The sequence below is a fragment of the Pyxicephalus adspersus genome, chromosome 5, assembly GCF_032062135.1.
Source record: "Pyxicephalus adspersus chromosome 5, UCB_Pads_2.0, whole genome shotgun sequence".
Classification (NCBI taxonomy): Eukaryota; Metazoa; Chordata; class Amphibia; order Anura; family Pyxicephalidae; genus Pyxicephalus; species Pyxicephalus adspersus.
In genome coordinates this window covers 141,482,906-141,507,516 of record NC_092862.1, presented here as the reverse complement: position 1 = coordinate 141,507,516, position 24,611 = coordinate 141,482,906, and the positions used below count along the sequence as shown (strand labels likewise).

Genomic DNA, 24,611 nt, shown 5'->3' with positions numbered 1-24,611 from the left:
TTTGTCAGAACTTCCTTATAATAATGTTGGGTCACTGTTGTACCTTCTGGAACCCATTCTACCAAAATGACGCCTTCATGTCACAAAACACGATGAGCATGGCTGTGAATTTTGACTTTTTTGTTTCTTGGTGATGAAGGTGTTTCCAGTGACTGTGGTTTTGTTTCAGGATCATACTTGAAGATCCGGGTTTCGGCACGAAGTGATGACTTTATGATGAAAGTTCTGGTCCACCTCAAGTTACTGAATAATGTTACTGAATACTGAATTTCCTTGCGGCTCTCTTTTTGCTATGGTGTGAAGTTTTACTAAAAATATCAAATTAACGTGTTGCTCAACTTTTATATTTCCCATTATTTCAGCACATGAGGGGAAACACAACACCATTAAACGGTGACTGACAACAAACTAAACGCAGAGAGTGCCGGTGTTTGTCCTGCATGTTTGGAGAAGTTTAATAATTCACATTCATGGCAAGAGATCGGAATCATCTCACTGCTTTGTATAAGAGATAGAAACATAGGCTAATTATTTCATAGACGGACCTCATATATATGTATGCCAGGAATTCAGCTTCAAAAAGAGTTGTGCTTTATCCCATATGATAAGAATATTTACATTAAACTGATCAATATCACATGTGCACCTTTAAATGGCCATAGTTTCCCTTTTAAGTCTAACCACTGTGACGGTATAGAGATTGATCCTGAAATAATGTTGTCAGATAGACGGCAGAGTGAATAAGCTGCGCTCGTGTTGAAGTCGTCCTTAATAATCTATCTCGTTTGCTCACAAATCTCCAGCGCAAAAAGCGCTTCCTGTTTCATAGACAGTGTATTAATAAGAAATAATTCATGAATGAAAAACTTCCTTTGTCTGGGAAGCAACGGCTGTGCAGGGAATAGCGTTATGGATTTTTAGTCGCAATTGATGCTGATGCTTTTGAAGGAATATTTTCATGCTATTTGTCTTAAGTAAAAGTGTTTCGCGTTGGATGTCTCCGGCTGCTCGTTGCAATTACACGCTTTAGTGTAATGTCATTCTAGAATCTTACGGATTGTATATCCAGGTATGGAGATGGGGTGAAAACATATGCAGCTGTCAATTTATAGGTATGATCCATATTTAAAGGAATATAAAAGGATTGAGGTTAGAGGGGAAGGAAAGATGGGATCATAGGAAGAAAAGTGTCTGCAAACAGTCCAATGTTCAGAGATCTTTCACCTAATAATGGTTAGGTGTATAAAATATTCACCAGAGCGGATCAAATCATATAGAGTTCAGATCGAATTTTTAATTTCAGGCTGAGAACAGACAGTTGTGCTAATCACAGGCAAAAATCTGACATGTACAGCATTCCCCCGATGTCATTCATCAATTTGTCCTGGCGGATTAAAGAATGGCCAATCTGTAGCGATAGCTGTTTACTTATATGGAGGAGAGCACAGCTGGGTGGTATTTGCTCATCCTCCCCTCCTTTCTCTTCATGCCACTGTGTATATCACACCTGTTCATTCACCTGCAAATGATCTTTTAAATGAAGTAAATCCAATGTGTGTGCATAGCCTAAATCAGCTAAAGATACTCCAGGTACATCAAAAGATAAGTCTCCCAGTTTAGAGAGTAGCCACAGTCTGGGTATAATAGCCTTCCCTCAGCCAGCATGCTGCAGAGAAGGGTCCATGCTCCTTGTATGGAAGCAGTGGCCTTCCTGCAGAGTTCTGCCAAGCCCCTATGTAATCAGTAAAAGAAATACTGCCTGCTGATTGGAGGGCTGTTGACCTGGCTCAGCAAGGAGGGTACCAGATCTCTGAAGAAAGACCATTACTCCCAAATAGGAATCAAGGGTTCTGCTCCGCAGAATGCTGTCTCCGAAGAGACTTTTCTTCTCCACTTTCTAAAGAAAATGAACTGATTTTGTACACTTGTTGCAATGAATGTAAATAGTTGATTTAAACTCAAAGTTTATTTGGGTTTATAGTGGAACTTTCATTGAAAAAAAAAGACACCTTTACTTTCAAAGAGCTCTCGATCTGTCCGCGATCCGATTCTAGTAGGTCCTGCACCATCCAGAATTTCTTCTTTTTTCCGGTATATTGGAACCAGCAGGTGCCGCCATCTTTTTCCACCTTCTTCCTCCTCTTACATCAACCAATCTCGCACTGCGCAGGCGTGAGATCAGCACTTTTTTTTTAGCGTTAAAGGAAAGCCCCCAATCTCAGGCATGCACAAAGCCTCCTGGGTTACGTGACATATATATCCCAATAGGCTCTAGGTTTCCTATTCAGTTTTACTGCCGCGGCAGTAAAGATGGAAGGGGAGGGGTCCTCACTGAAAAAATCCAAATTTTATTTCGACTTTTATGTCTTAGCATTTTCACATTCCTAATCCAACAGGTCCAACAGGCATCGGATCCTGGTAACTCCTTCTATTGCCTGGTCAGACCCCCCTCTGTCTTTCTACACAGTAAAAGTGTGCATAAGAACACCTATAATGAGGGGTGCAACTGTTACTCAGCACTGCTAAAGTCCTAAAAACAACAGATCCTGGCCATCCCATCCAGTGCTTGCCAACTTACATGGTCAAATACCAGCATATAGAATATGTGAAAGAGCAATAATGTAAGCAACATTTTTTAATTATTTAAACATAACAACATAATGCAGTATAGAACATAAAGTTGTGAAAATTTGGACAAAAAAAATGCACAAGCATCAGCAAGAATATGAATATACAATCGGACTGGGTTCTGATTGGTCACTTCAGTTTGTACCAATAGGCAGATACAAGAGAGCAACCATTCTAAGAATACTTGGTGTAGGCAAACCAGAGCCATCTAACTTAACTTTGAATGGTTCAGACAAGGGGGTTCTTGTGTCCCTGTGCATGGTAGAACAAATCTATGGTTTGCATGTTTTGCTTTTGGGTTATCGTTGTGCATTTCAACCCATAGGGCAGGGGGTAGTAGAACTTATATACATGTATATATTATATGAAGGAAATGTTTTATGTTGCTGGTGATACAGAGAGGAGATGCCTGATGGGGTTATCTTAGGAAGGAATTTGAAGTGTTGTCTTGAGCACCATCAATGAAATATTCAAAGTTTTCCCAACTGTAGCTCTTGGTTCTTCAGTAAGTACCGCCACGTGTCACAGTCCAATTCAAGCTGCAGAATTTGAGGAATAGAAGAAAAACATGGTGGCAAGAAAAAAAACTACCCCTTGGTGCCCTACTTATTGGCGCACTTGCAGATAAAAAGTGGTGAACTTCAAACAATAGCATCGCAAATGCTGCGGCTTTGTACAAGCACAATGCAAAAGATGCCACTCTCGTCCCGAAGCCTTCCATGTGTTCCGCCATTGTCTGAAGTTGCTGATTTGCGTCATCGACTGCATAATGAGTTTAGGGTTAATGTATGTGGGAACATCGCACTTGTTGCTTATACAGATGTAGCTATGATTGTAAGAACAAATGTTGGATGAAGCTCATCGTTCATGCACAGCTTTGATGATTTCTGTATGGGATGAAATATTCAGATTCTTATTTAAATGGATTTAAAGCTGAACTCCAGGCAAACAGCTAAATTTTGTACCTGGGTGAGATATATTTATGGGAGTTCTTTTGTGACTATCCAATTCTTTACTTATACATCTGTACTACACCTGGTTCTTCTCTGCTGCAATTCAGCAACACTTGCAGGTTTTGTACCTTTTGCAAACTGTGGCTGTGTTCATTCGTCATTTTTCTTCTCCAATCATAATGTCCCTTGCTAACACATAAGCACTGCAGCACAACTCATTGGTTCCTTGTGTTACTCTTCTTTCTCCAGGTCTGAAGCTCTCCCGTGCAGGGGACTGAAAGAGACAGATAAAACAGAAAAAAGGGGTTCAATGCAAGACATCACTGTGGCTATTTAGAAATAATGTCACCATTTTCCTAATGATTTCGCCAATGGTCAGTGCACCATGGCTGTACTGTGCACAATGTGAACCTATGAAATGAAAGTGATATATTTCAGGCATGCAAATTACCATTTTTGTCATTATGACTCATGATGATGACAATAAAAAACATGAAATACTCATAATTTTTTCTTTCGTTTAGGATGCATCAATAGCTCACAGATTTCACATGATGCGAGAAAAACATCCAGAAAAGTTCAACAGTAGGTAAGACAAGAAACCTTTATTATCTTACCCATTATTTTAATCTAATTATTTCTGTACATTTTGGCCCAGTCCACCCAAAACTTATATTTTAATTACAAGGAATGAGCAAACTCCTCATATGTATTGGTAACAGTAAGCAAGATCTCTCCTGTTGTTCTTTCTAACTCAGTTCCTCATTACTTGGAAGTTTTATCTTTACAATATTTATACTATCAAATAAATACAAAATTCAGCATGGTTGTGAGGAGCCCTTCATAATGACCATACCAAAGGATTGAGGGAGCCCCCATAATGGTGTTCAGCTCCAGGAACTCAAGCCAAGGATGGTGGAAGCCACTTACAATGGACACAGCAAATGTATTGATCCGGGAGGGCAAGGATGGTGAGAAACCCTCATAATGGGCACAGCAGGTGTGATTACCCAAAAACCTAAATGCATAAACCCAAGCAGTCCAAAGCCTCCTAAAAGGTTTTCTTTTAATGCAATACCTACCTAACAGCACATACTCTCCTTTATTTCTTTACTCTGCTGTACCATACAGCAAAAGAGAATAAAGAAGATATCCTTAAGATTATGGCTTTTTTGAAATGAGCTTCTTTTCTAATGCATTTCTGTATATTTTTTTAAGGTTTTGACCTAATTCATCACTCATTTACAAAAAAACAAACATAATTTAGCTAAAACCACTCTGCTTTTCTATACTCCCAGATATGGAGGAGTATGTGCCTCATTCTACTTAACAGAGCCGCTAGTTATTGATTAACTCATTGCTTTCACATTGGGGGGTGGGGTGCAATACCTTGTATAAGCTCCAATCAGACTGACTCGGGGCTTTCCTTCTCAGCAACCCCCAAATACAACAAAGAAAGTAGTGAGTCTTCATGGAACACTAATGGACCAGAACAATTTGTTAAACTTAAAGATTCCCTTCAAATTCCCACTCCTCAATTTCCTCACTGCCTTCTCCACCCATCCTCAACTATACCAGAGTCATTTTTTTGGTTTATGCAGCTTAAGAAAAGGACTTCTGTGACATTGAGATTTGGGGAATTTCTCCTTTTTAAAGTGTAACTAAACTTAAAATTTTTACTTTACATAAAAGGGTTTGTTTTTCTTTAATGTGCAACACCTTTTTTTAAAAAAATGGATGCGGCACTCCCCTTTTAATTCTTAATTGCCTTGGCAATCAAGAATGAATGGGAGTGCAGAGCCTCCTGGGATACCTACGTCACACATCCCGGGAGGCTCTTGGCTGCTCCTTCTGAGCATGCCTAAGCATCTCAGGCATGCGCAAAAGGAGGCCTTTCATCAATAGAAAACAAAATGCCAATCTCATGCATGTGCAGTGATATCTGCAATTTTTTCCCAATCTACGTCACCCGATCTCACCCCTGCACAGTGTAAGATCAGGTGATGCAGGAATAATAATCTGGAAGAAGAGAGAAGAAGATGTCGGCACCCACTACTCTCTGTGCCTGGCGGAAGATGGTTACTGGGACGCCACAGGACCCGATGGAAGAAACCTCCTGATGGATAAACTGATCTGCGGGATTGAAGGTAAGTGTGATTTTTTTTATTTTGGGTTCACTTTGGCTTTAAATTGTCTTCTAACTCTATTTAGCAATCACAGGTCCCAAGTGGACAAAACAGATTGTAGCTTTTTCAACAGTATTGAAGGATTGACACTGTGAAAAGCTCCAACACTATAGGACCAAAAGTCAGTGCAACACACAAGGATTGCCACAATTTTCTTGTGTGTGGGTGTTAAAGTCTGTATCTGTTCAGTCAGTACAAAATTGATTCCTTTACCCTGGCAGCTGATCAGAGCAGCAGGGAACAGAGCAGCCTTAAAACGTAATTTGTCATAACTGTCCCACACCGTGACTTTGAATTTGGCTTGACCCTTGATTACAATGACTTAATTACCCCATCCTTACCCCCATTTTCCACCTTTAGTGAAAAGGTTAGGGTGACTTCAAACTCTTTTTTTAGCTCCTGGGGAATTTAGGACAGCCCAAATCTTGTGAAAAAATGCTCTTCCACTAAACTGGATCATCTTCTCCTGAGATCTGAGGTTCTCATCATTCCCCAGGAAGCTCAACCTGGTGACGTCACACTTTGCAATGAAGAAGGTGAAAAAAAGGTAAGTATATAATCTAACTTTTTAATTTGCAAATACTTTTTTGAAATAATAAAATCCTAGCAAACTTTTACTAAACATGCAAGCCATGGTAGACTTTCTTTACAGCTTGATAAATTAAATAAAATAATGTTTTATTTTACCTATTTATTCCTTCATATTTTTTATCTGGGGTTGGTGTCTAGTTCACCCCATCATTATAAAATCCAGCAATCATTTTATGTCTATGGGTAATTAATATTTCCAGCATAAGATGTTTTCTGGGTATAGTTACACACCTGTGACATGTAAATGATCTGATTTCCATTGAAACAGAAGACCAACATTTCAGAGTTTACATTTAGGTCTCTTGATTGCATTTTGCATAGGTGAAACTTATTTTTATTTGCTCTTGCAAACGTGTATCAATTCAATGCAAATGACTCGCAGTGATTCATGGCGGCAATTGGATCAAAAAATACTTAATAATAGTTTATAGTTTATTGTTTTGCATTTTGATGTAGTAGATGCAAATTTCCTTCCTCTCCCAGTGAAATCATTCTATTATTTGTGAGTAATACCATAATGATTAGTGCAATGGGGCTGCATTAACAAAAAGAGAACATGGCACACAGTCAATCTATTTTAGAATGGCACGTTACACAATAGAAGAGTTGATCGTAGGTGCTGGTTCTCACGCTGTATTTTTTTTTTATTTATTAGAATTTTTTAGGATTATAAACATGTGAGATGAATTACAGGTAGATAACAAGCATGTATTCTGGGGATCCCAGATGTTAGGCTTTACTTCCTACACCTGCAGCACATTGCACCATTAACGGCAGGGCAGGTTTTAGGGTTGAGCAAACAAGGCAAACAGACTGAGCCCCCACTATCTCCAGGGGCCCCAGTATTTCCAGGGCCCTGGTTGACAGAATGACAGGGATGCAGGGAGCTGGAATGCTGTGCATTGGGGCCCATATTTGCCCCAGACCCCATGAAAACTAACCTATATACCCTCGACAGTGCATCAAGGTTTAAATCATTTAGAATGAAGCCCCAAAGCACCCCAACACACATGCACCAGTGCACCACAAAGCACAAATGTGAGCCATCTACTGTATGTGGCAGCAAACACACGTGTGCATTGTAGTATGTTGGCTGTCCATTCAGAGCCTGAAATATCAAGGTAATGTGTTTGTAGTAATAGTCAGCAATGCCTTAGAGAAATACGTGGCAAAGGGGCCTTTATGACCTCAATCTGACCATAGATCAAGATTTATTCATTATTATCATTTTGTAGACCTTTAAGAATCTCTATGTTGGAATTTCGATGATATACATTGAAATCTGTCAAGTCTTTTTTGGTCTTCAGTAGACCACAGAATCCTTTTGGATTATGTTTCCATCCCCTCTTCTATAAGGGTAAGGTCAGAGATGGTCAATTTAGGAAAGCGGATGGAGTATTTCATGGGACATTTTGGTATGGGGGGGCCCACTTAAATTTTTCCCTTTTCGCTGTATATTTTGTAACCATGGTGGAGTATTTATCCTGCAAGAAAACATAAATGGTTCTGATGTTGCCTTAGTGTCCATTGGATGTGGCTAGGGTCAGACTGTCCTACCTGAAGACTGTAGAACTCCAAGGATATGCCTCCAAAATATGTTTTTGTGCCATATGGAGAGTCATAAGATAGGCACCTGACCCTCTGGTGAGCACCTAACCCTGGATGCTTTCTGGTGTGCCAATGTACTTGGAAAGTTGTTTTTTCCGGTCGGTTCCTTTTCTCTGGGGGGCCCCATTTTGACCCTGGCTCAATATTTCATAGTGTTAACTGCTGATTTTGTTTATTGAACAGTTTATAATTTAAAGTGGCCCAGCCCTTCCAATAAAAATGGGCTGCTAATGTCTTTTTTAGATATGGAGGGTCAAAGAATTTAGTTTTATGTTAGGTTAATGCTTTTGATTCATGAAGAAGTAGATTTAAAGAAAACTGAGCTTCAAGAACAAAAAAAAAAAACAAAAAAGAAACAAATGTGAGCAGACTTCCTTGCCTGTCCTTACTGCAAAAATAAAAAATAAATTCCTTCTTAAATATACAATGAGCTTCACGTGTGCCTTAAAGTACAATCCTGGCATACACTGGTTAGGTATGAATGCCATTCTGGGAATGAATGAATTTCTGTGCACATGCAGAAGACGTGTCATTCCGGCTACATAACTGAACCTGGAAGAAGAATGGGGGAAGTTATTGGTGCTGGTGATGGAGCAAGGGGAGGTAAGTTTAGTTCTGCATTAAAATATTGAAACTTAGTTGAGAAATGAAATCAAAATGATATTATAGGTATTGGGTTTGCATCCACTTTTAATCCAGTTTTCAGGAATCATGAAAGCTGTAATAATGTTTTCTAATGATTCTGTGAGTATCCACTAGAGAAAGTGGGTAGAAAAGAAAAGGGGACATTTTTAAGTTGGAAAAAAATTACTTTTTTATCTCCAAAGTTTAGCCACTTAGAAATTCATTAGTATATGCAAAATATGAAGCATACAGACGCACAATGAGATGATGAATGTACAGTATGTATGATAAACACGGAATAGAATGAATGCATAATAGACACCTAATTACGACCGCGCGCTTTACAATCAAAATGTATTCATCCGAAATCATTGATGACCTTGCATACAAAGTGAGTCTGAAAGTGGTGATCATCATGTAATAAAAGGAGAGAGAAAAAAAAAACAATGTTGGGATTCCCAGTTCAGATGTTACCAGTTAAGAAAAATTGGGTCTGATTAGCATCTCCAAAAAATGCTGAATAATGTCAAACAAAAATTTTTGTTTTTGTCCTGAAGTTCAAATGAAGACTTAGCAATAATCGAGGATTATGATCTGCAAGTTGGTTCTGCAAGTTGGTTTTGTTTTTAAACTTGAGATTCTGTAAAGCGCTGTAAATGAAACTGCAAAAATATCTTTTGTCGGGATGTCAAGGATTAACAGTCATTATCGTTTTTTTAATAAAGAAAATATTACATATAAAAATATGCAGGGTGTTAGGGTCGCTTTGTTATTCGTACACTTGAAAGCAACAAATGACTCTGCAGCTGTCATTCACAAGCCTGTTTAAATCTAACAAGCATGGTAGTGCACCAAACTCCCCAGGAACTCCCCTCTTCTGTGACCTAAATTGCTGATGCCGGCTCTCCACTCCATTTGGGTGGATTATTGTGTGGCTGTCCATTCTGCAATAAAGCCTAATGGCTAACCTTGTGGGACCATCTGTGCCACTCTACCCTTGTACATAACCCGTCATTAACCAATACTTCCCTGAAGAAGACGGAAATCTGCGAAACGCATTTGTGTTTCTATATATTATTCATCAATGCTTTTCAAATGCATACTGTACAAATTTATGTTTTTATATTTGTGAAACATAATTCAAATCCTTGGTGATTTAACTTTACCCTTGCCACAAAAATCCCTTACTTCTAACCTATATATATATATATATTTTTTTTTAATCTGATCTTGCTCCTAAATCACAACTCTAGATTTGTCCAGCTTGAACCTATCCATTATAGGAGGATTAATCACTATAGCAGGATTATCGCGGCTGCATTCATAAATACAGCCGTGGGAATCCTCCTGTCAGTGAGCCATCCCAGGGCACTACAGTCAAGAATGATGGCAAGCCCTAATTCTAACCTGTAGTGCCCGGGGATCTCTCACTGATAGAAGGATTCTCACGGCTCCATTCATAAATGCAGCGGCGGTAATCCTCCTGTCAGAGTCATGCAGCTTGCGTTTATGATTTAATGCGGCTGTGGGAAAAATAAGAGGATTTTTCCCACGCTGCATTCAATCGTGAGCATCCAGCCGTGAAACTCCCACTATGTTCCTGGATAGAGAAACTCTATCCAGGAACACATAGTAAAGGTCTGCAACAGCAATCAGGGGAGCAGAGCTGACAGCTCCGGTCCCCTGATTGGTCTTGCAGGTCTCAAAAAATTCTGTCTCGCCAGCCGAATTTACAAAGGCCGTTCTTGCCTACATGTTTAGTAGACGAGAATGTCCCAATTCACCGCTAGACTGAATTTAATAAATTATTTTGCTCATCCCTAGTTACAATGTCCCTGGTGGCTGGCTCAGTATGCTGCAACAACACATATAGATCTAAGTTTTACATTGCATGTACTGTAATAATAAAACAAAAAGCTGCCAAGAGACACAATTTTTTTTGCAAAAGAAACTTTGCACATTTTTTTGCCAAAAACCTCTACCTTTTGCTTAATTTTTTGTTTTTCAGTTTGTCAATTTTAGCTGATTGGTATAGCCTATCCACTCACTCTTCCTGAAATATCCTGAAATCACATAAAACATAGCTACCAATACAAAAACACAAAATTAATAATTACAATGTATTCTTTAATCTTACATTCACAATGTAGGGGAGGTTAAACAGAACTAGTGACAGTCCATCTGTTCCTAGCTGTACTTTGGGTGCCATATTCGAACTTTAGCTCTGGTGCGTTGGCATCTGAAACTCTGTGAGTTGCTGGCATGAAATAGGCAAATCCAATTTCACAAATGTCATTGATGAAGTTTGCATACTGACTGCACAGTATACTCTGCATTGTGTTATTTAGCAAATTCAGCGATCCAATCTACAGAAGAATATTTGATTGCATTTACATAGCAGTCATACATAAAGTACTTTATACTAAGAGAGGGCAGAACTTTTTTTTTGTTAATTAAACTTCTCCAAAAATGTATTTTTGTCTATCAAACGATGTAATCATGTGTTTCATGTAGGCAGATATAAATGACACAAATGATTGCAGTTCTGTATTCATTGCTACATCATTAAATGTATTTTTTTGGAAATGCAAGAAGTGTATTACCTGGTAGGTGAGAATGGGAAAAGGAGAACTAAAAGCCATTGGCTGACAAGGAGCTAATAGAAAGAAAGCAAAATCAAAGCGAACAATGTGTTTCTTCCCTTCACTATCCAATCATAGTATGGGGTCAAGAACATATTGGGCTTGGCTCAGAAGAAGTGGGGTGAATGATGCTAAACTTTACAAAATGAGAAAAAGTAGTACTGTGTGTGTTGGGGGGGGGTTCCAGTTGAAGGTGATTACTGCAGCAATATTTTTTAAACTTTATAAAATGTCTGAATTTCTTAGAACCAAAAAATAAGGCCGAAAGGGATCTAAGATCCAAAAAAACATTTACAGGGCAGCAAATATGCACAATCATTTTCGATGTTTTGAGAAGCCCCCCCCCCCCCCCCAAAAAAAAGGTTACTTTTATAAAGAATTCTATCAGGAATACTAAAACAGAAGGGTGAAATCTGTGGAAGTCAAGCTAAGGGTGCTCTTCATGTGATTTACCAATGTGCCTCAATGTTAAGTTTCAAAGCCCAGTCATGTGACCTCCAAAATTTCATGGCTAGCTTTCCTCCAATCATTCTATGGTTTTTGTTTTGCGTACCATTTTTAGGAATGAGATGGACTGTGGTTTACCCATAAATAAGAGCCTAAAGAGGAATTTGCACAAAAAAAACTCTTATTGTTGAAAGCCTTTGATCTGTGTACTTAGCAAGCTCAGCAAATCCCGTGCTGTCATGGCTTTTGTCTTCCTCCCAGAGCTCCTTATTATGTATCATGCCACCATCTTCTTTCTTCTGGGTACTTCATGTCTTTGCGCAACCTCACACTGGGCCTGTGTCTTCTTACAAATGTAAATAAATGATTTCCAATTCCACTCTGCGCACGCGTGGGACTGAGCTTTTTTTTTTTCATTTGAAGATGATCCCTGGAGCCGCGGTGCCTGATCTCGGGCATGTGTAGAATGAGTAGCCTCCAACTCCGTGGTATAAGTGGCGTATTTATCCCAGGAGGCTGTGGGTTTCCCCTTCAGTCTTTACCACTATGGAAGTAAAAACAGAAGAGGTGGGAAATTTAAAAAAAAAAGTCAGAAAAAAGTAAATTTAAAGAAAAAAAAAATTGAATTATGTAAAAGGGAACGTTTTTGCACAATGATAACATTCTTATGATAAATTGGCTTTAAGATGTGTATCTGCTCTCCATGTATATAAACCGGAACAATGATCTCCCATTTAGTCCTTTGTGGACTATTTTTAAAATATCATTAGTAATGTTTTGAAATTTTTCTACAATATAGTGAAATACCTGGTGATCCTACGACAAATCTTGTGCCTTCTGTGCTCTTTGCCTGCACTGCACTCCTATTAGGCTGGGTCTACATGGATGTTTCCTAAAAATGCATGTAAACGTTCCTATTGCTTTCATTTGCATTTTTATGCACTTTTATTAGCGTTTTAAAGCTTGCCTTTAAAATGCTAGAAAATGCCTATGATGCCTTTCGCATTTTCCCACATTTTTATCGAGTTTTACTGCGCTTCAAACTAATTGCACGGGAAAACACGGGAAAACGTCCCATTGAAATCAATAGACGAGTTTACCCATGTTTATCCACTTTTCCCCGCGTTTTGGGGCATTTTCCAGCGCTAACCCAGCGTTCAAATTTTTTAAACGTTGCTAGCAACGTTTAAGATAAATGTAAAGAACGTGCCTCAAGGAAACCTCCTGTTGTAGATTAACCAATTGTAATGCATGGGGATTTAAAACAAGGGCTGTAGGATAAAGGCTGGGAAAACGTCCGTGTAGACTAAGCCTTAGTTAGGCTATGTATACGCGTTAGACTTTTGTCATGGAATGGATGTTTCAAAATCCTTTCCAACGACAAAAGACTGAATGATGCATGAACGAGCGCTGTACATACTGGACTTATCTGTTCTATGGAGAGGGGAGGAGAGAGAACAAGCGAGCGGCACCCCGCTGCACTCTATCTCCTTCACTTGTATTGCAGTCATTCTTCGTTTATGGATCTGCCTAGATATCAGATTCTAGTCTATCAGCCCTGAAGCGATAATCGGACGAGAATCATCTGACATGTATACGTAGCCCTAAACATTTCCAGATAGCTCAGAGTACTCAGAGTACTAAAGAAACTAAGGAGGAGAAGAGATGGGCAGGTTTTTTATCCCTGGGTGACAACGCTGATACATTATGGTGAATTGTCACTGGCACGATCACCAGGTATAAATAAAGGAACAAAAGCTTGGAAAAATAAATTCAATGCAGCCACCGATCTACAGATTGGTAAACTGAAATATATTACATGTGGGTATTGATACATATTATTACAAACTATAAAACACTACCTGCCAGCAGCATACATGTAAATGCTGCTTCCCTAATTCTTTTATTCCAAGGCTCCTCTAATTGGTGGCTCTGCTCGGGGTCACTGTGTTCAATCTATTGTATTCTCTGCACAGACACCCAGAAATATTCATGATTCTCGACAGAGGACAATTATTATTAATGCAGTCCTGTTGTCTAGGAACGGGTGGGTTCTGCTCTTCACTTCCTGCTGTGTTTTGGAAAATACAATAAATGCCTCTTTATAATTAAAGACTTCGAGGGATCTGTCGTCCAAAGGCCACTTTTACAACAGAAAAATGGCATCTTTCCTCTGAAGACCAAATTTCACTTTTTTGTTGTTGTTGTTTATGATTATATATTAAAGGGGTTGTCAGCTTATCTCCTCATTAATATATGAATGTTTCATTTTGTTATGTGAATGTTATGTGAATCCCTCCCAGTGTTTTATCTCATTGTTGTTGATATGGTTGCTGGAAGAGGACAACTCCTCTATAGCTAGCAATTCATGATGTGATATAATTGATTGATTAGATAATTGCTTGGATGAAAAGGTTGGTTGGTTTTGATTTGCAATACTTGGCCAAAATATTTAAAATATTAGGATTTTATTTTTTATTTATTGATTGCAGATTGGTTACTCATCATATTCAAATCAATAAATTCCCAATTCTCATTTCATCCATTGTGTTAGGATCAATATTTGATCAATAACATTATGAACTTCAGGCAGGAAACGTTGAGTCATGCACCTATCCCATATATTTATTTTCCGCATTCTAATATGTAACGGTTTTACTACCTGTCCCAGGGGGGCAATGTTTACTCACTGTGCTTCCTCAATGCAATCTTCAGCTATCTTGATTGGCTGAAAAGACGTGACATCTAAACAGATGCACAGGATTTCAATCCCATTGAACCTGCCAGTTCCCCCAATGCTGACCAAACCAGGCACAGAAGCAGATCCATGCGGTTGTGGTCAAATTGCATCCCTTGGACACAGGGAGGTGCAAATTGTGCAACCGCATGGGGGCCCATACCCTCCTAAACCACAAAGGGCCCATTGTATAGAGAATCCACATTACCATAGAACAGAAACTGCTGGACTTGCGGAACACTCACCCATCTCTTCTCGTCTTCATAGCACGGGGGAAGGTGTTGTGTAGCTTACAAAGAGAACCGGGGAACCACAGCTCACGGTACATTATTGTGATGATCAGTGGGAAGAATTCCTCTTACATTGCTGGCCATTGGGAAGAATGTCACCCTTACAGATAGCCAAAAACATCTTTGGTGTCACTTAAACTGACCTGAGAGGCAAAAATTGCTCATTGCTCAAACTTCTGGAGGAACCCTGGTTGAGAAAAATAGGTCTAGACCAGTGATCTCCAACCAGATCTGAGCCCGTGATGGGAGAGTGGGCGGGTTGTGCCGAGGGACAAAGCCTGCTCGCTTCCCTGAGCCTGGGATTTGTAGGGGGTCTGCGGCTCTGGCCGGTGCGCCTCACCAGCTGTATCCTTCTTCTGACCCTGCGCGGGGTGGGGCACCGGCCAGAGCCGCAGACCACGAAAATTTTTCTTGGCGGCCACTGGTCTAGACTGACTTAACTGTCATGCTGATCCTCAGGCTTCAAAAATGTTTAATTTAGTGACCCAGACAATCGTTCAGATCCGTTCAGACTTGTCAGGAACACAGAAAGCACAGAAGCCAGAGAAAACCACTCACTTTGCATTGGCACCATATGCGCACCTTTAAATTAAAAGCTCCCTTTTTATCACATCAAAAACGTGAACAATATGAAATAAACAAATATAATAAAAACTATTGCAGCAATCTTATAGATAACCAATTGTTTAAAAACACAAACAAAGGTTGAATCTGAAGATGTTTTTGTCCTGTAATTAAGGCTTATACCAATTCTTTTTGAAGTGAAGATCATTTATGAAAGTAACAAACTGCCCCACTGATATGGAGACGTTAATTTGCTTCCAAAGCTTTTCCTTCTACTTTATAAGAAGGTGATAATTAGGTTTGCAGATTAGAATATAATCAGAAAGCTTGTGTGCGTCTGCTTGTTAAAATATATTTTTCTTCTTTTGGTGGGTTTAGAAATAATTAACCTGTGTTAAAAAAAAATAAAAAAATATAGATATATATACGGTAACGATTGAGATTTTTGCAGATCGCAGGCAGAGTAACAAAATCATTTTGAAGGTTAAATAAATAAAATAAATAAATACATAAAAAATCAAATATGGTATAAACAGATGCATTTACGTAATAACAGCAGGTTTTTTGAGAACACCTACAAACAGTTCTCATTCATATCCTGATGTAATTTAGTTCCCTGTCATTACCCGTTCTGCATTTAATCTCCTATAAATCACACATAAATATCCCATGCGTGTTATTTAACACCCGGGATTTGCAATGTTTCTGATGGATGAAAAAAAAAAAGGTTTACTTTAACGAAGCGTGCAAACAAACAGAAAAGTAAGAATGCAACCATACACAGAAATGGGGCAATATTTAAAGGGACTATTTGTAAAGGATTTCACCCAAGATTCATCCAGCTTTTCCCCTAATGGACACATTTTTACATTTAATTTTATTGGAAAATATTTAAATTAACTTTTACTCCTAAATAATTACTTACTAAGATCATGTGTAAAGTTTGGTTGAATCCTGGGTAAAAACAAGTAAGAATTACAAATACATTGGCTCTATAGTGGCAGATGGGTCCCAATAACAGGCATGGAGACAATAAAGCGGAACTAAACCGTATACTCACCTGTCCCGGTTCCATGGCAGGGTGTCGCCATCTTCTTCCTTCTTTTTTTCTGAATAGCATTTGGCTATATTGATTGGCTGGGCTGAGATTACTTAACTTCTGTGCATTCAGTCCCATTGAACCTGCCATATCCCCTGATGCTGACCAAGCCAAACACAGAAGAAGAACCATGAGGTTGTGGTCAGTTTGCATCCTTTGGTGCACTCTGTGCTAATACACGGTGTGTCTGTATGTCCATAGGCAGTTTTTAGGCACATCTTGCTGGTGTAGTTGACAGGAAACCCCCCCCCCCCCATTTGTTTCCAATATATCAACCATGCCTGCCGCCCTGCCCCACTGGTGCACCTTGATAGTGGCCTCCGTCTGCTCCAAAGACTTCACTTTACCATGCCTACTGCCCTGCCCATTCCTACTGGTACACCTTGACAGTGGCCCCAAATGTCTCCACTTTACCATGCCTACTGATGCACATTGACAATGACCCCACCTGTTTCCAACACCTTCACTCTACCATGCTCACTGCCCTGTCCTATTCATTTGGACTTCCTGTGGCCCCCACATGCTTCCAATGACCCCACTTTACGTGTCTGCTGCCTTGCCCTACTGATGTATACTGGCAGTGACCACCGCTTGCTTACTATACCTCTATTCCACCACATTCATTGCTGTGCCCTATTGGCATAGATTGACAGCAGATCCCAGTTGTATATTGTTGTTATACCCCACACTGCTTAATATGCACTCTCCCTGCTATGGGGAAGACAGATACAAGGAACTCAGTGAGTTCAAATTACCCCAAATATAATATCATTAAAAGATAAACAAACTAGATATTTAAGAAACATCATTTATTTATAGGATGCTATTAATTTTTTTTAGGGATGTATTTACAGAAAGAATAGAGCTGGGAAATCTCTTTCAACAAAAGCAAGGGAACTAGCACATTGCAGACAGATTCATATTAATGCATTGCATTACCAATTTTTACAAATATTGTCACTGTACAAAAACCATACCCCTCTGTGCTATTTTTGATATCAGTAAACCACAGGGCATAAGTACACACGCGAACCCATTGTGGTGATTTTGGCCCCAGTGTCTTTTTTTGGATACTGTATATGCATTTCACATACTACAGAAAAAAAGAGAGTATTAAACCATGAAACGAGTTTCCGAAGTTTTGTATGAACATTTTCAAACAAATAGGATTTGTAACATGGCATGTGTCCCACAATGCCACTCATATATCCTCTGCCAAGCAAACCCACAAAAGCCCAACTCCTTGCCTTTGTCATTTCTTTTATGGCAAAAATGTAAGGCTGCATACCACTTCCAACTCTTTGGTTGTTCTTGGAAAAGGAAATGGTTAGAAATGTAATTTTTATTTCTCTCTCTGCTTGCCCATTGTGTAAGTTTGTTGTAATTTTCCAAATTAAAGATATGGATTACAATTTACAGGCCTCATTACAATAGTATTGGAATGGGTTTCCCCACAGTGAGAAACCATTTTTAGTAATGGCTCCCATAGGGATGTCCTCTTTTTTTCTGTTAAGCCCGAAAAAAGTAAACTCACCTTTACAGGGGAAAAGCTATCAATCCATGTTTGATCCTAGTCACATCAGATCTGTCTTCCTACTTCATCCCAATGCTGGCTGATCATCGGGCACCATCTTCTTCCTCTTCTTCCAGGCTCTTCTTCTTGTGTCATCTGATTTGGCACTGCCCAGGCATAAGATTGGGTGATACGCTTCCCGGAAAATGCATGAGATTAGCATTTTGTTTTACAGTAGAAGAAAGCCCAATATCGGGCAAGAGCAGAAGGAGCAACCCGCAACCTCCCGAGATATGTGACATTTGTACCCCAGAAGGCTGTGGACTTCCCATTTAGTCTTCTAAAGACATTTAGTCTTCAAAAGCTAAATAATAGTTTTACAATATAAAAAAAAAAAATTATTTTATAAAGGGTTATATATCTTTTATCCATTTATATAAAGTAAAAAATGTGAGGTCAGCTTTAGGTCTGAAACAGAAAAGTGAAAGGGACACAGACCAAAAACAAGTAAAAAAAAAACTAATGAAAAAAATGAAAAAAAAAATGTCTAAAGTTCCAGTTTACCCAGTTTAAATCACAGAGGGGAACATTGGATCATTGGACATCCAAGGCAGTAGAAGCAGAGCAAACATTCCAGAGTTTGCTTTTTCTAGTGAGCATTTAGCATCCTGAAAATTCTTTTTATAAGAAATAAGCAGAGGTGACAAAGTAGTTTCAAAAAAGACAGATACACATTTAAAAAGCACAAAGCTGCTTAAAAAAAAGAGTTATGCACAAACACATTTAACAACATTACAATATGTTTCCTTTGTTGTAATATTTGAATAAGTAATACTTTTCCATAGCCGTCGAGCTTTTGAAATGCATTTGCTTTCTGTTCTAAACATACGGTATCACTACAGATTGCTGAGAATAAAAAAAAAGAATAAAAAAAAAAAGAAAATACACATCTGAACACTACAAAGCACAATTCAAGGTATTGCTTTGCAGATGTAAAATTAATCTCAATCACAGCAGTGCACTGACAAGTATAATCAGGAGGCAAATCAAGCCCACATTAAATTTTACTTGTTTTGCATTTGTTCTCAAATGAAAGACTTGACAAGCAACCTCTGCTCTGAATATACACACAGTAGATTAAATCAATAAATAAACTCAAAAACATGCCTTTTAGTTGGAAAAGTAAAAAAAGGCACATTTTCAGCTGCTTACAACCTTTTTTCTGTAATGAGAAAAGGCTTGTTCAATTTGTTTACTTATTTACTGGGTATGTTAAAAATAAAAAAACAAAAGAAAAGAAATAAAAAAAATCAGTTTTAATATCCATCCAAAATGTTGTCAGTATACGGATACTTTTTTTTCAATTATTTTTTTTTCTAATTTTTTGAATGAAAGGACGAAAATGGGAAAAAAATCATGCATGTGATAATTATTACATTTTTAAAGCTGATTAATGTTCACATGTAAGGAAGTTGATAATGGTGTTTTCATTCCAGATTTAAAACATACAAAAGCTGGCACAGATCCATATGTGGTAGGAAGTACTGTACGGATTTTGGCAAATCTGTTTTATGAATTAGATTGTAATATTTATTTTAGCATCATTTGTGGTATATTGCTTTTCTTTCAATAATGAAAATTACCAATAACTTGCAATTTACTTACCTTTACTTTCGTAGAGCCCTCAATCCCTCAGCAATTCAATTCCATTTGGTCCCGCACTGTCCCAGATTTCTTATTGTTTCCGGCACAGGGCAACCAGCAGATGCCACCATCTTCCACCTGCATCATTCTTCTCCCTACGTCACCCAATCTTGCGCTGCGCAGGTGCGAGATTGGGTGACATTTGCGCCTGAAATTGTAGAAAAAAAAGTGTTGATCTAACTGCACATGCTTTTTTTACATTGTGAGGGGAAAGCCCCTTCTGCACATGTTAAAAATAATATTATTAGTGTTAATATTATTAATAATAAACAATAATTATATAGTGCCAACATATTATGCAGCGCTGTACAAAAAATAGGGGTTATAAATGACAGACAGATACAGACAGTGACACAGAAGAAGGAGAAGACCCTGCCCAAAGAGCTTACAATCTAGGAGGTGGGGGAAGAATCACACAATAGGAGAGGGATATGGAATGGTGGGTGAGTAGTGAGGAGACAGAAGAAGACGAGTAGCTTAGGTTGAAGCGTTGGGTTTTGAGAGCTCTTTTAAATTAGCATAAAGTAGAAGCAAGTCGAATAGGACGTGAAAGACCATTCCAGAAAGTCGGGGCAGCTCTAGAAAAGTCTTGGAGCCATGCGTGTGATGAGGTTATGAGTGATGAAGTCATTAGTAGGTCATTGGAGGAGAGAAGAGAGCGGCTAGGGGACGATTTTTCTATCAGGTGAGAAAGGTAAGGGGGGCAAGAAGTGTGAAAGGATTTAAAGGCAAAGCACAGGAGCCTAAAAAATACACAAATACTTTACAGAACATTCCTGGGGATGCCTTAAAACTGTAGGACGATAAAAAGATTTTTTAAGGGGTTTCACTTAAATTTCATCTATATCCTTATAGGGAAACATTCGAAAAAAAATTCACCTACCTTTACTAATGACAAGCTCTCGTTCCGTCACCAAATCGAGCATGGTGAGTCCTGCACTAGCTTGGCTTCACTTTTTTTTTTTGCATCATTCACTGTTCCGGTCCAACGCTGTCATCTTCATCAGGGTTCTTCTCCCGTCACCTAAACTTGCACTGCATATGCGTGAGATCTAGCATTGTTTTTTTTTTTTTTTAATTTTTGGAAATCCCTTTTTGATGCATGCCCAATTGTTTGCATGTGCAGGAGGAGCAGCCCAAAGTCTCCTGGGATACATACGCCACATATCCTAGGTTTCCCATTCAGTCTTTACCTCCACGGCAGTAGATGGAAGGAAGGGTTTCCCCCCTCCAAGAATAAAAGAGATTAAAATTAATTTTTTTTCATTATAAGAAGGGTTATCCACCTTTTTATGTAATGGAAAAAAAGCTAGCTTTAATGAAAAGTTAGCAAATTTCTACTACTCCAAATTCTGCAATTTTGTAAGAGGCAAAGGCTTTGTGCAAAGAATTCTTAGCTTCCATTTAAACATTTGTAAATAAACCAAATTGTAGTTTTTTCTGGATGGAAGGGATTGATAGGGACTCGTAGAAAAACAGGAAGAAGGAAAATAATGGTACTGATATATTGGTAGGGCTGGAAGTTAGGTAGGTCATATATTTGGAGGAGAAATCTATCCAAAAGAAATACAGTTTTTAACATTTGGCACCAAAACAGATGTCCCTATTGACAAGATTTCTCTTTTCCTCTTGTTGTAATAACATCAGAATAAGTGATATGATGGGCGTTTTGCTGAATCAAAAGCTGTGGGCATACTTATCTCAAACTCTGTAACCTGGCAATTTGGAGAGATGAACTGTGATGTGGAGGGCAGGGTGTTATTTGTCAAGGGCAAACTAGATGGTAATTTGGTCACCCTGGCCACCATGTATTTGCCACATTCCCCTTGGGTTTGGTACTGGAGTGATTGGAAGAGTTTATTGAGAGTTTACTAATTTTTGGAGGTGACTTTAATTGTGTCTTTGACTCAGAGACGGATACATCTCAGCAGCTTCCGGGGTCATCCACGAAGGTTGTTAGAGTTCATAAATGTTGTCTTCTCCAGCATCAATTTATGGATGTGTGGGGAATCCTGAACATTTCATGACATTCTGTCCAGGGGACAATGGCCACTCGGACACATGGAGAAGGGGAAACTTTTGTGTATATTAAAAAATCTGAAACTACAGCTCAACTGTTACAGCTCACGTTAATTGCAAAGTTCCTGAACATATCATTAGCACCCAAACTCCTGGAAGGGGCAAACAGACACATAAGAACATATGTTGAATGAAAAAAGAATGAATTATAGTCAGAGAAAGATATTTTTAAAGCCAACAGGGATGACTTTTCTCATTTGAGACACATTCTCACAGGCCACCCTCAAACTGACGATTTGCATTCAACTTAAAAGTGGATTGAAAAATCAATTTCCTTCCCCCTATACTTTAACTTCTATTTAAGGAAAAATGTTTTGCTTTTTTTTCACATGGGATAGGCTTGTTCACCTGCCCCCCCCAAAAAAAAACAAAAAAAAAAACATGCAGTTACGTTAATTGGCTTTCCATCAAAATTGCCCTTCAACTGTTATAATGACATATGACTAAGGTAGGGACTTTAGGTTGTGTTAGCGTAATATCAAATAAAAAGGTGTTACCATCTGCCATGCTGATAATGGGAAGGTGGGGTTGTTTTTCTAATTCTGTAGGTCGCCACCTGCTGGGTGCATGTAAAATATCTGAAACCATATCCTTCCAAATAGGAATACATAAATATATGTGGTGGGATGAATATTTTTTTGAATACTGAGCATTAAGAATAAAATAACATTACTTTTAAATTTTTCCTCATTCAGCTCATCGTGTTTACCCTTCTCAGAATATAAACGCCAATGTGCAATCCTAGTTCACCACTATGACTCTTCATTGGTTTCATTGTATGAAATTACTATACGTGGCTCATTCCGCCGATCATTAATACAACCCTGAGAAGATTCATGTTATCGACAATCTATCAGACTGATAATGCAATGAGATCACATCCAGATAATCTGAAACAAAGGACAGAGACTAATAAGAAACAATGCGTTATTGAACACACATTCACTAATTCTACTAATAATTAATTATAGGATGATAATGGTATAGATTTTAATCCTTTGAAAATTAAAAAGCCTGTTGATTTTTTTTTTCTTTGGTGTGGAATGAATCTTCGTTGAATATGTTTTATGTGTTTATTTGTATAATTCTAATTTTAATTCTTCTTGCTGCGTTAAAGGGAGCGCTGCTGGTGATTGGGCAATGATGTCATCAGATTAAGAGATGTGACATTACCATATGTTGATATTAATGGAAAGTTGGTAAGGATTGGAAATAACTACATATATTGAATGAAGAGGTAAATAAATAGATATGTGAGAAATAGATGATAGTCAGAGAGATGATTGACTAACATGGGTGAACCTGGGCGATCCAGCAAACATAGAATGGATCTGGTCCAGGATTGAAAACATCTGCCAACTAATACCAAATGATTATTAAGAAATCAATTCCATGTTTTCTGCATTACCCAGGTTCACCCATGATAGTCTACTACAGTCTTGAAGTGAATTAATAAATCAGGCTCAGTGACAGAGAGAATGATTAGAATTACCAAAAGTTTGCTCCACTGAAATTTTGACAGAAATGGCAGAATACATGGTACTTTATGGCGAATACATAGGCAAAATATTATAGAAGTGAACCATCATAAAGAACATGTAATAAAAAATGTATTAAAAAAGAAATGGTTAGCAAGGAGGGGTCTTTTCATGGAACTTGGGATTCATGTTGAAAATACATAAATACAGAACATGCCTGGGAATGCCTTAAAATTCTATGTAATTAAAATAGTTTTTAATGAGGGGTTTCATCCAAACCTTTAAAGTGGAGTACATATGAAAAATCACCTATCTTTACCCATGGCAAGCTCTCGACCCATCCACAGCCCCGAGAGTCCCGTGCTGGCCTGGCTTCTCTCTTCCTTCCGGCGCTTGTCGCTCCATCCAATACCATCATCTTCTTCTTTGATCTTCTTCTCCCTGACCTTACAATGAGCATGTGTGAGAGCACTTCTTTACATTAGAGGAAAGTCCCTGATGATGCATGCCCGATTTCGACATGCAGAGAAGGAGCAGCCCACAGCCTCCTGGGATACTTGCAACACATATCCCTGAAAGCTTGGATCCATCATATTGCAGTGGGAGTGAAATGTGTTAAAATTTTCATTGTGACTGTTAAAAATAGATACTAAATAGATTATTTTTAATTGGATAAAATAAAGATTGTAAGCTCTTTGGGGCAGGGTCCTCGCCTCCTGTATCACTGTCTGCATTCGTTTGTCATTTGCAACCCCTATTTAATGTACAGCACCACGTAATACGTTGGTGCTATATAAATCCTGTTTAATAATAATAATTATAAATTGGAAAACTATGAAGAGGAAATTATAAAATTTGAAGATGGATGTATAAAATACGAGAGATACATTTATTGATAACAGATAGAAATAGACCAATATATGGTTAGGTATGGGCAAAATAGATAGATCTCCTCAGATAGAATCTTATATTTATTAAAAAGATGAATACATTGAACAAAGATAAATACATATACAATGGAGGTTAGATATAAGATATGATAGATAACGGATATCGATGTATAATAGATATAGATACACTGTTCTTTCCACGTTAGAATAATATAATAATAATATTTATTAAATATATACAGAGAGGGAGGGATGATGTTAGATATAAGGGGGATCGATACATATATTGATAATTGATACATAGCATACATGGTTGTTATTTTTTAGCACATTGTGAACAATTACACCTATATCATTTATTTGACTAATGATTCATTTTGCTCACCAACTTCCCTTTTCACTTGGAATAATGTAATGTTGACCCTGATCCAAGGTCTACCAATAAAATAATAGCCGTTCTATCTGGGACTTGAATTAGAATCAACCAGACAATATAATTAAACTAATTATCGCTGCAGTCTGACCTCAGGAAGTGTAATGCTAAGACTATAATATTAATATATGTAATCAGGCATACA

General features: G+C 38.2%; 1 protein-coding gene across 1 annotated transcript in view; it reads left to right on the top strand.

Moving 5' to 3' along the window:
• Positions 1-24,611, top strand: part of DGKB (diacylglycerol kinase beta) — a 293,858-nt gene that overhangs the window by 161,116 nt on the left and 108,131 nt on the right. Inside the window, exon 21 of the mRNA XM_072412954.1 lies at positions 4,106-4,170. Within this exon, the coding sequence (XP_072269055.1) occupies positions 4,106-4,170 (65 nt within the window). The remainder of the gene's footprint in view (positions 1-4,105; positions 4,171-24,611) is intronic.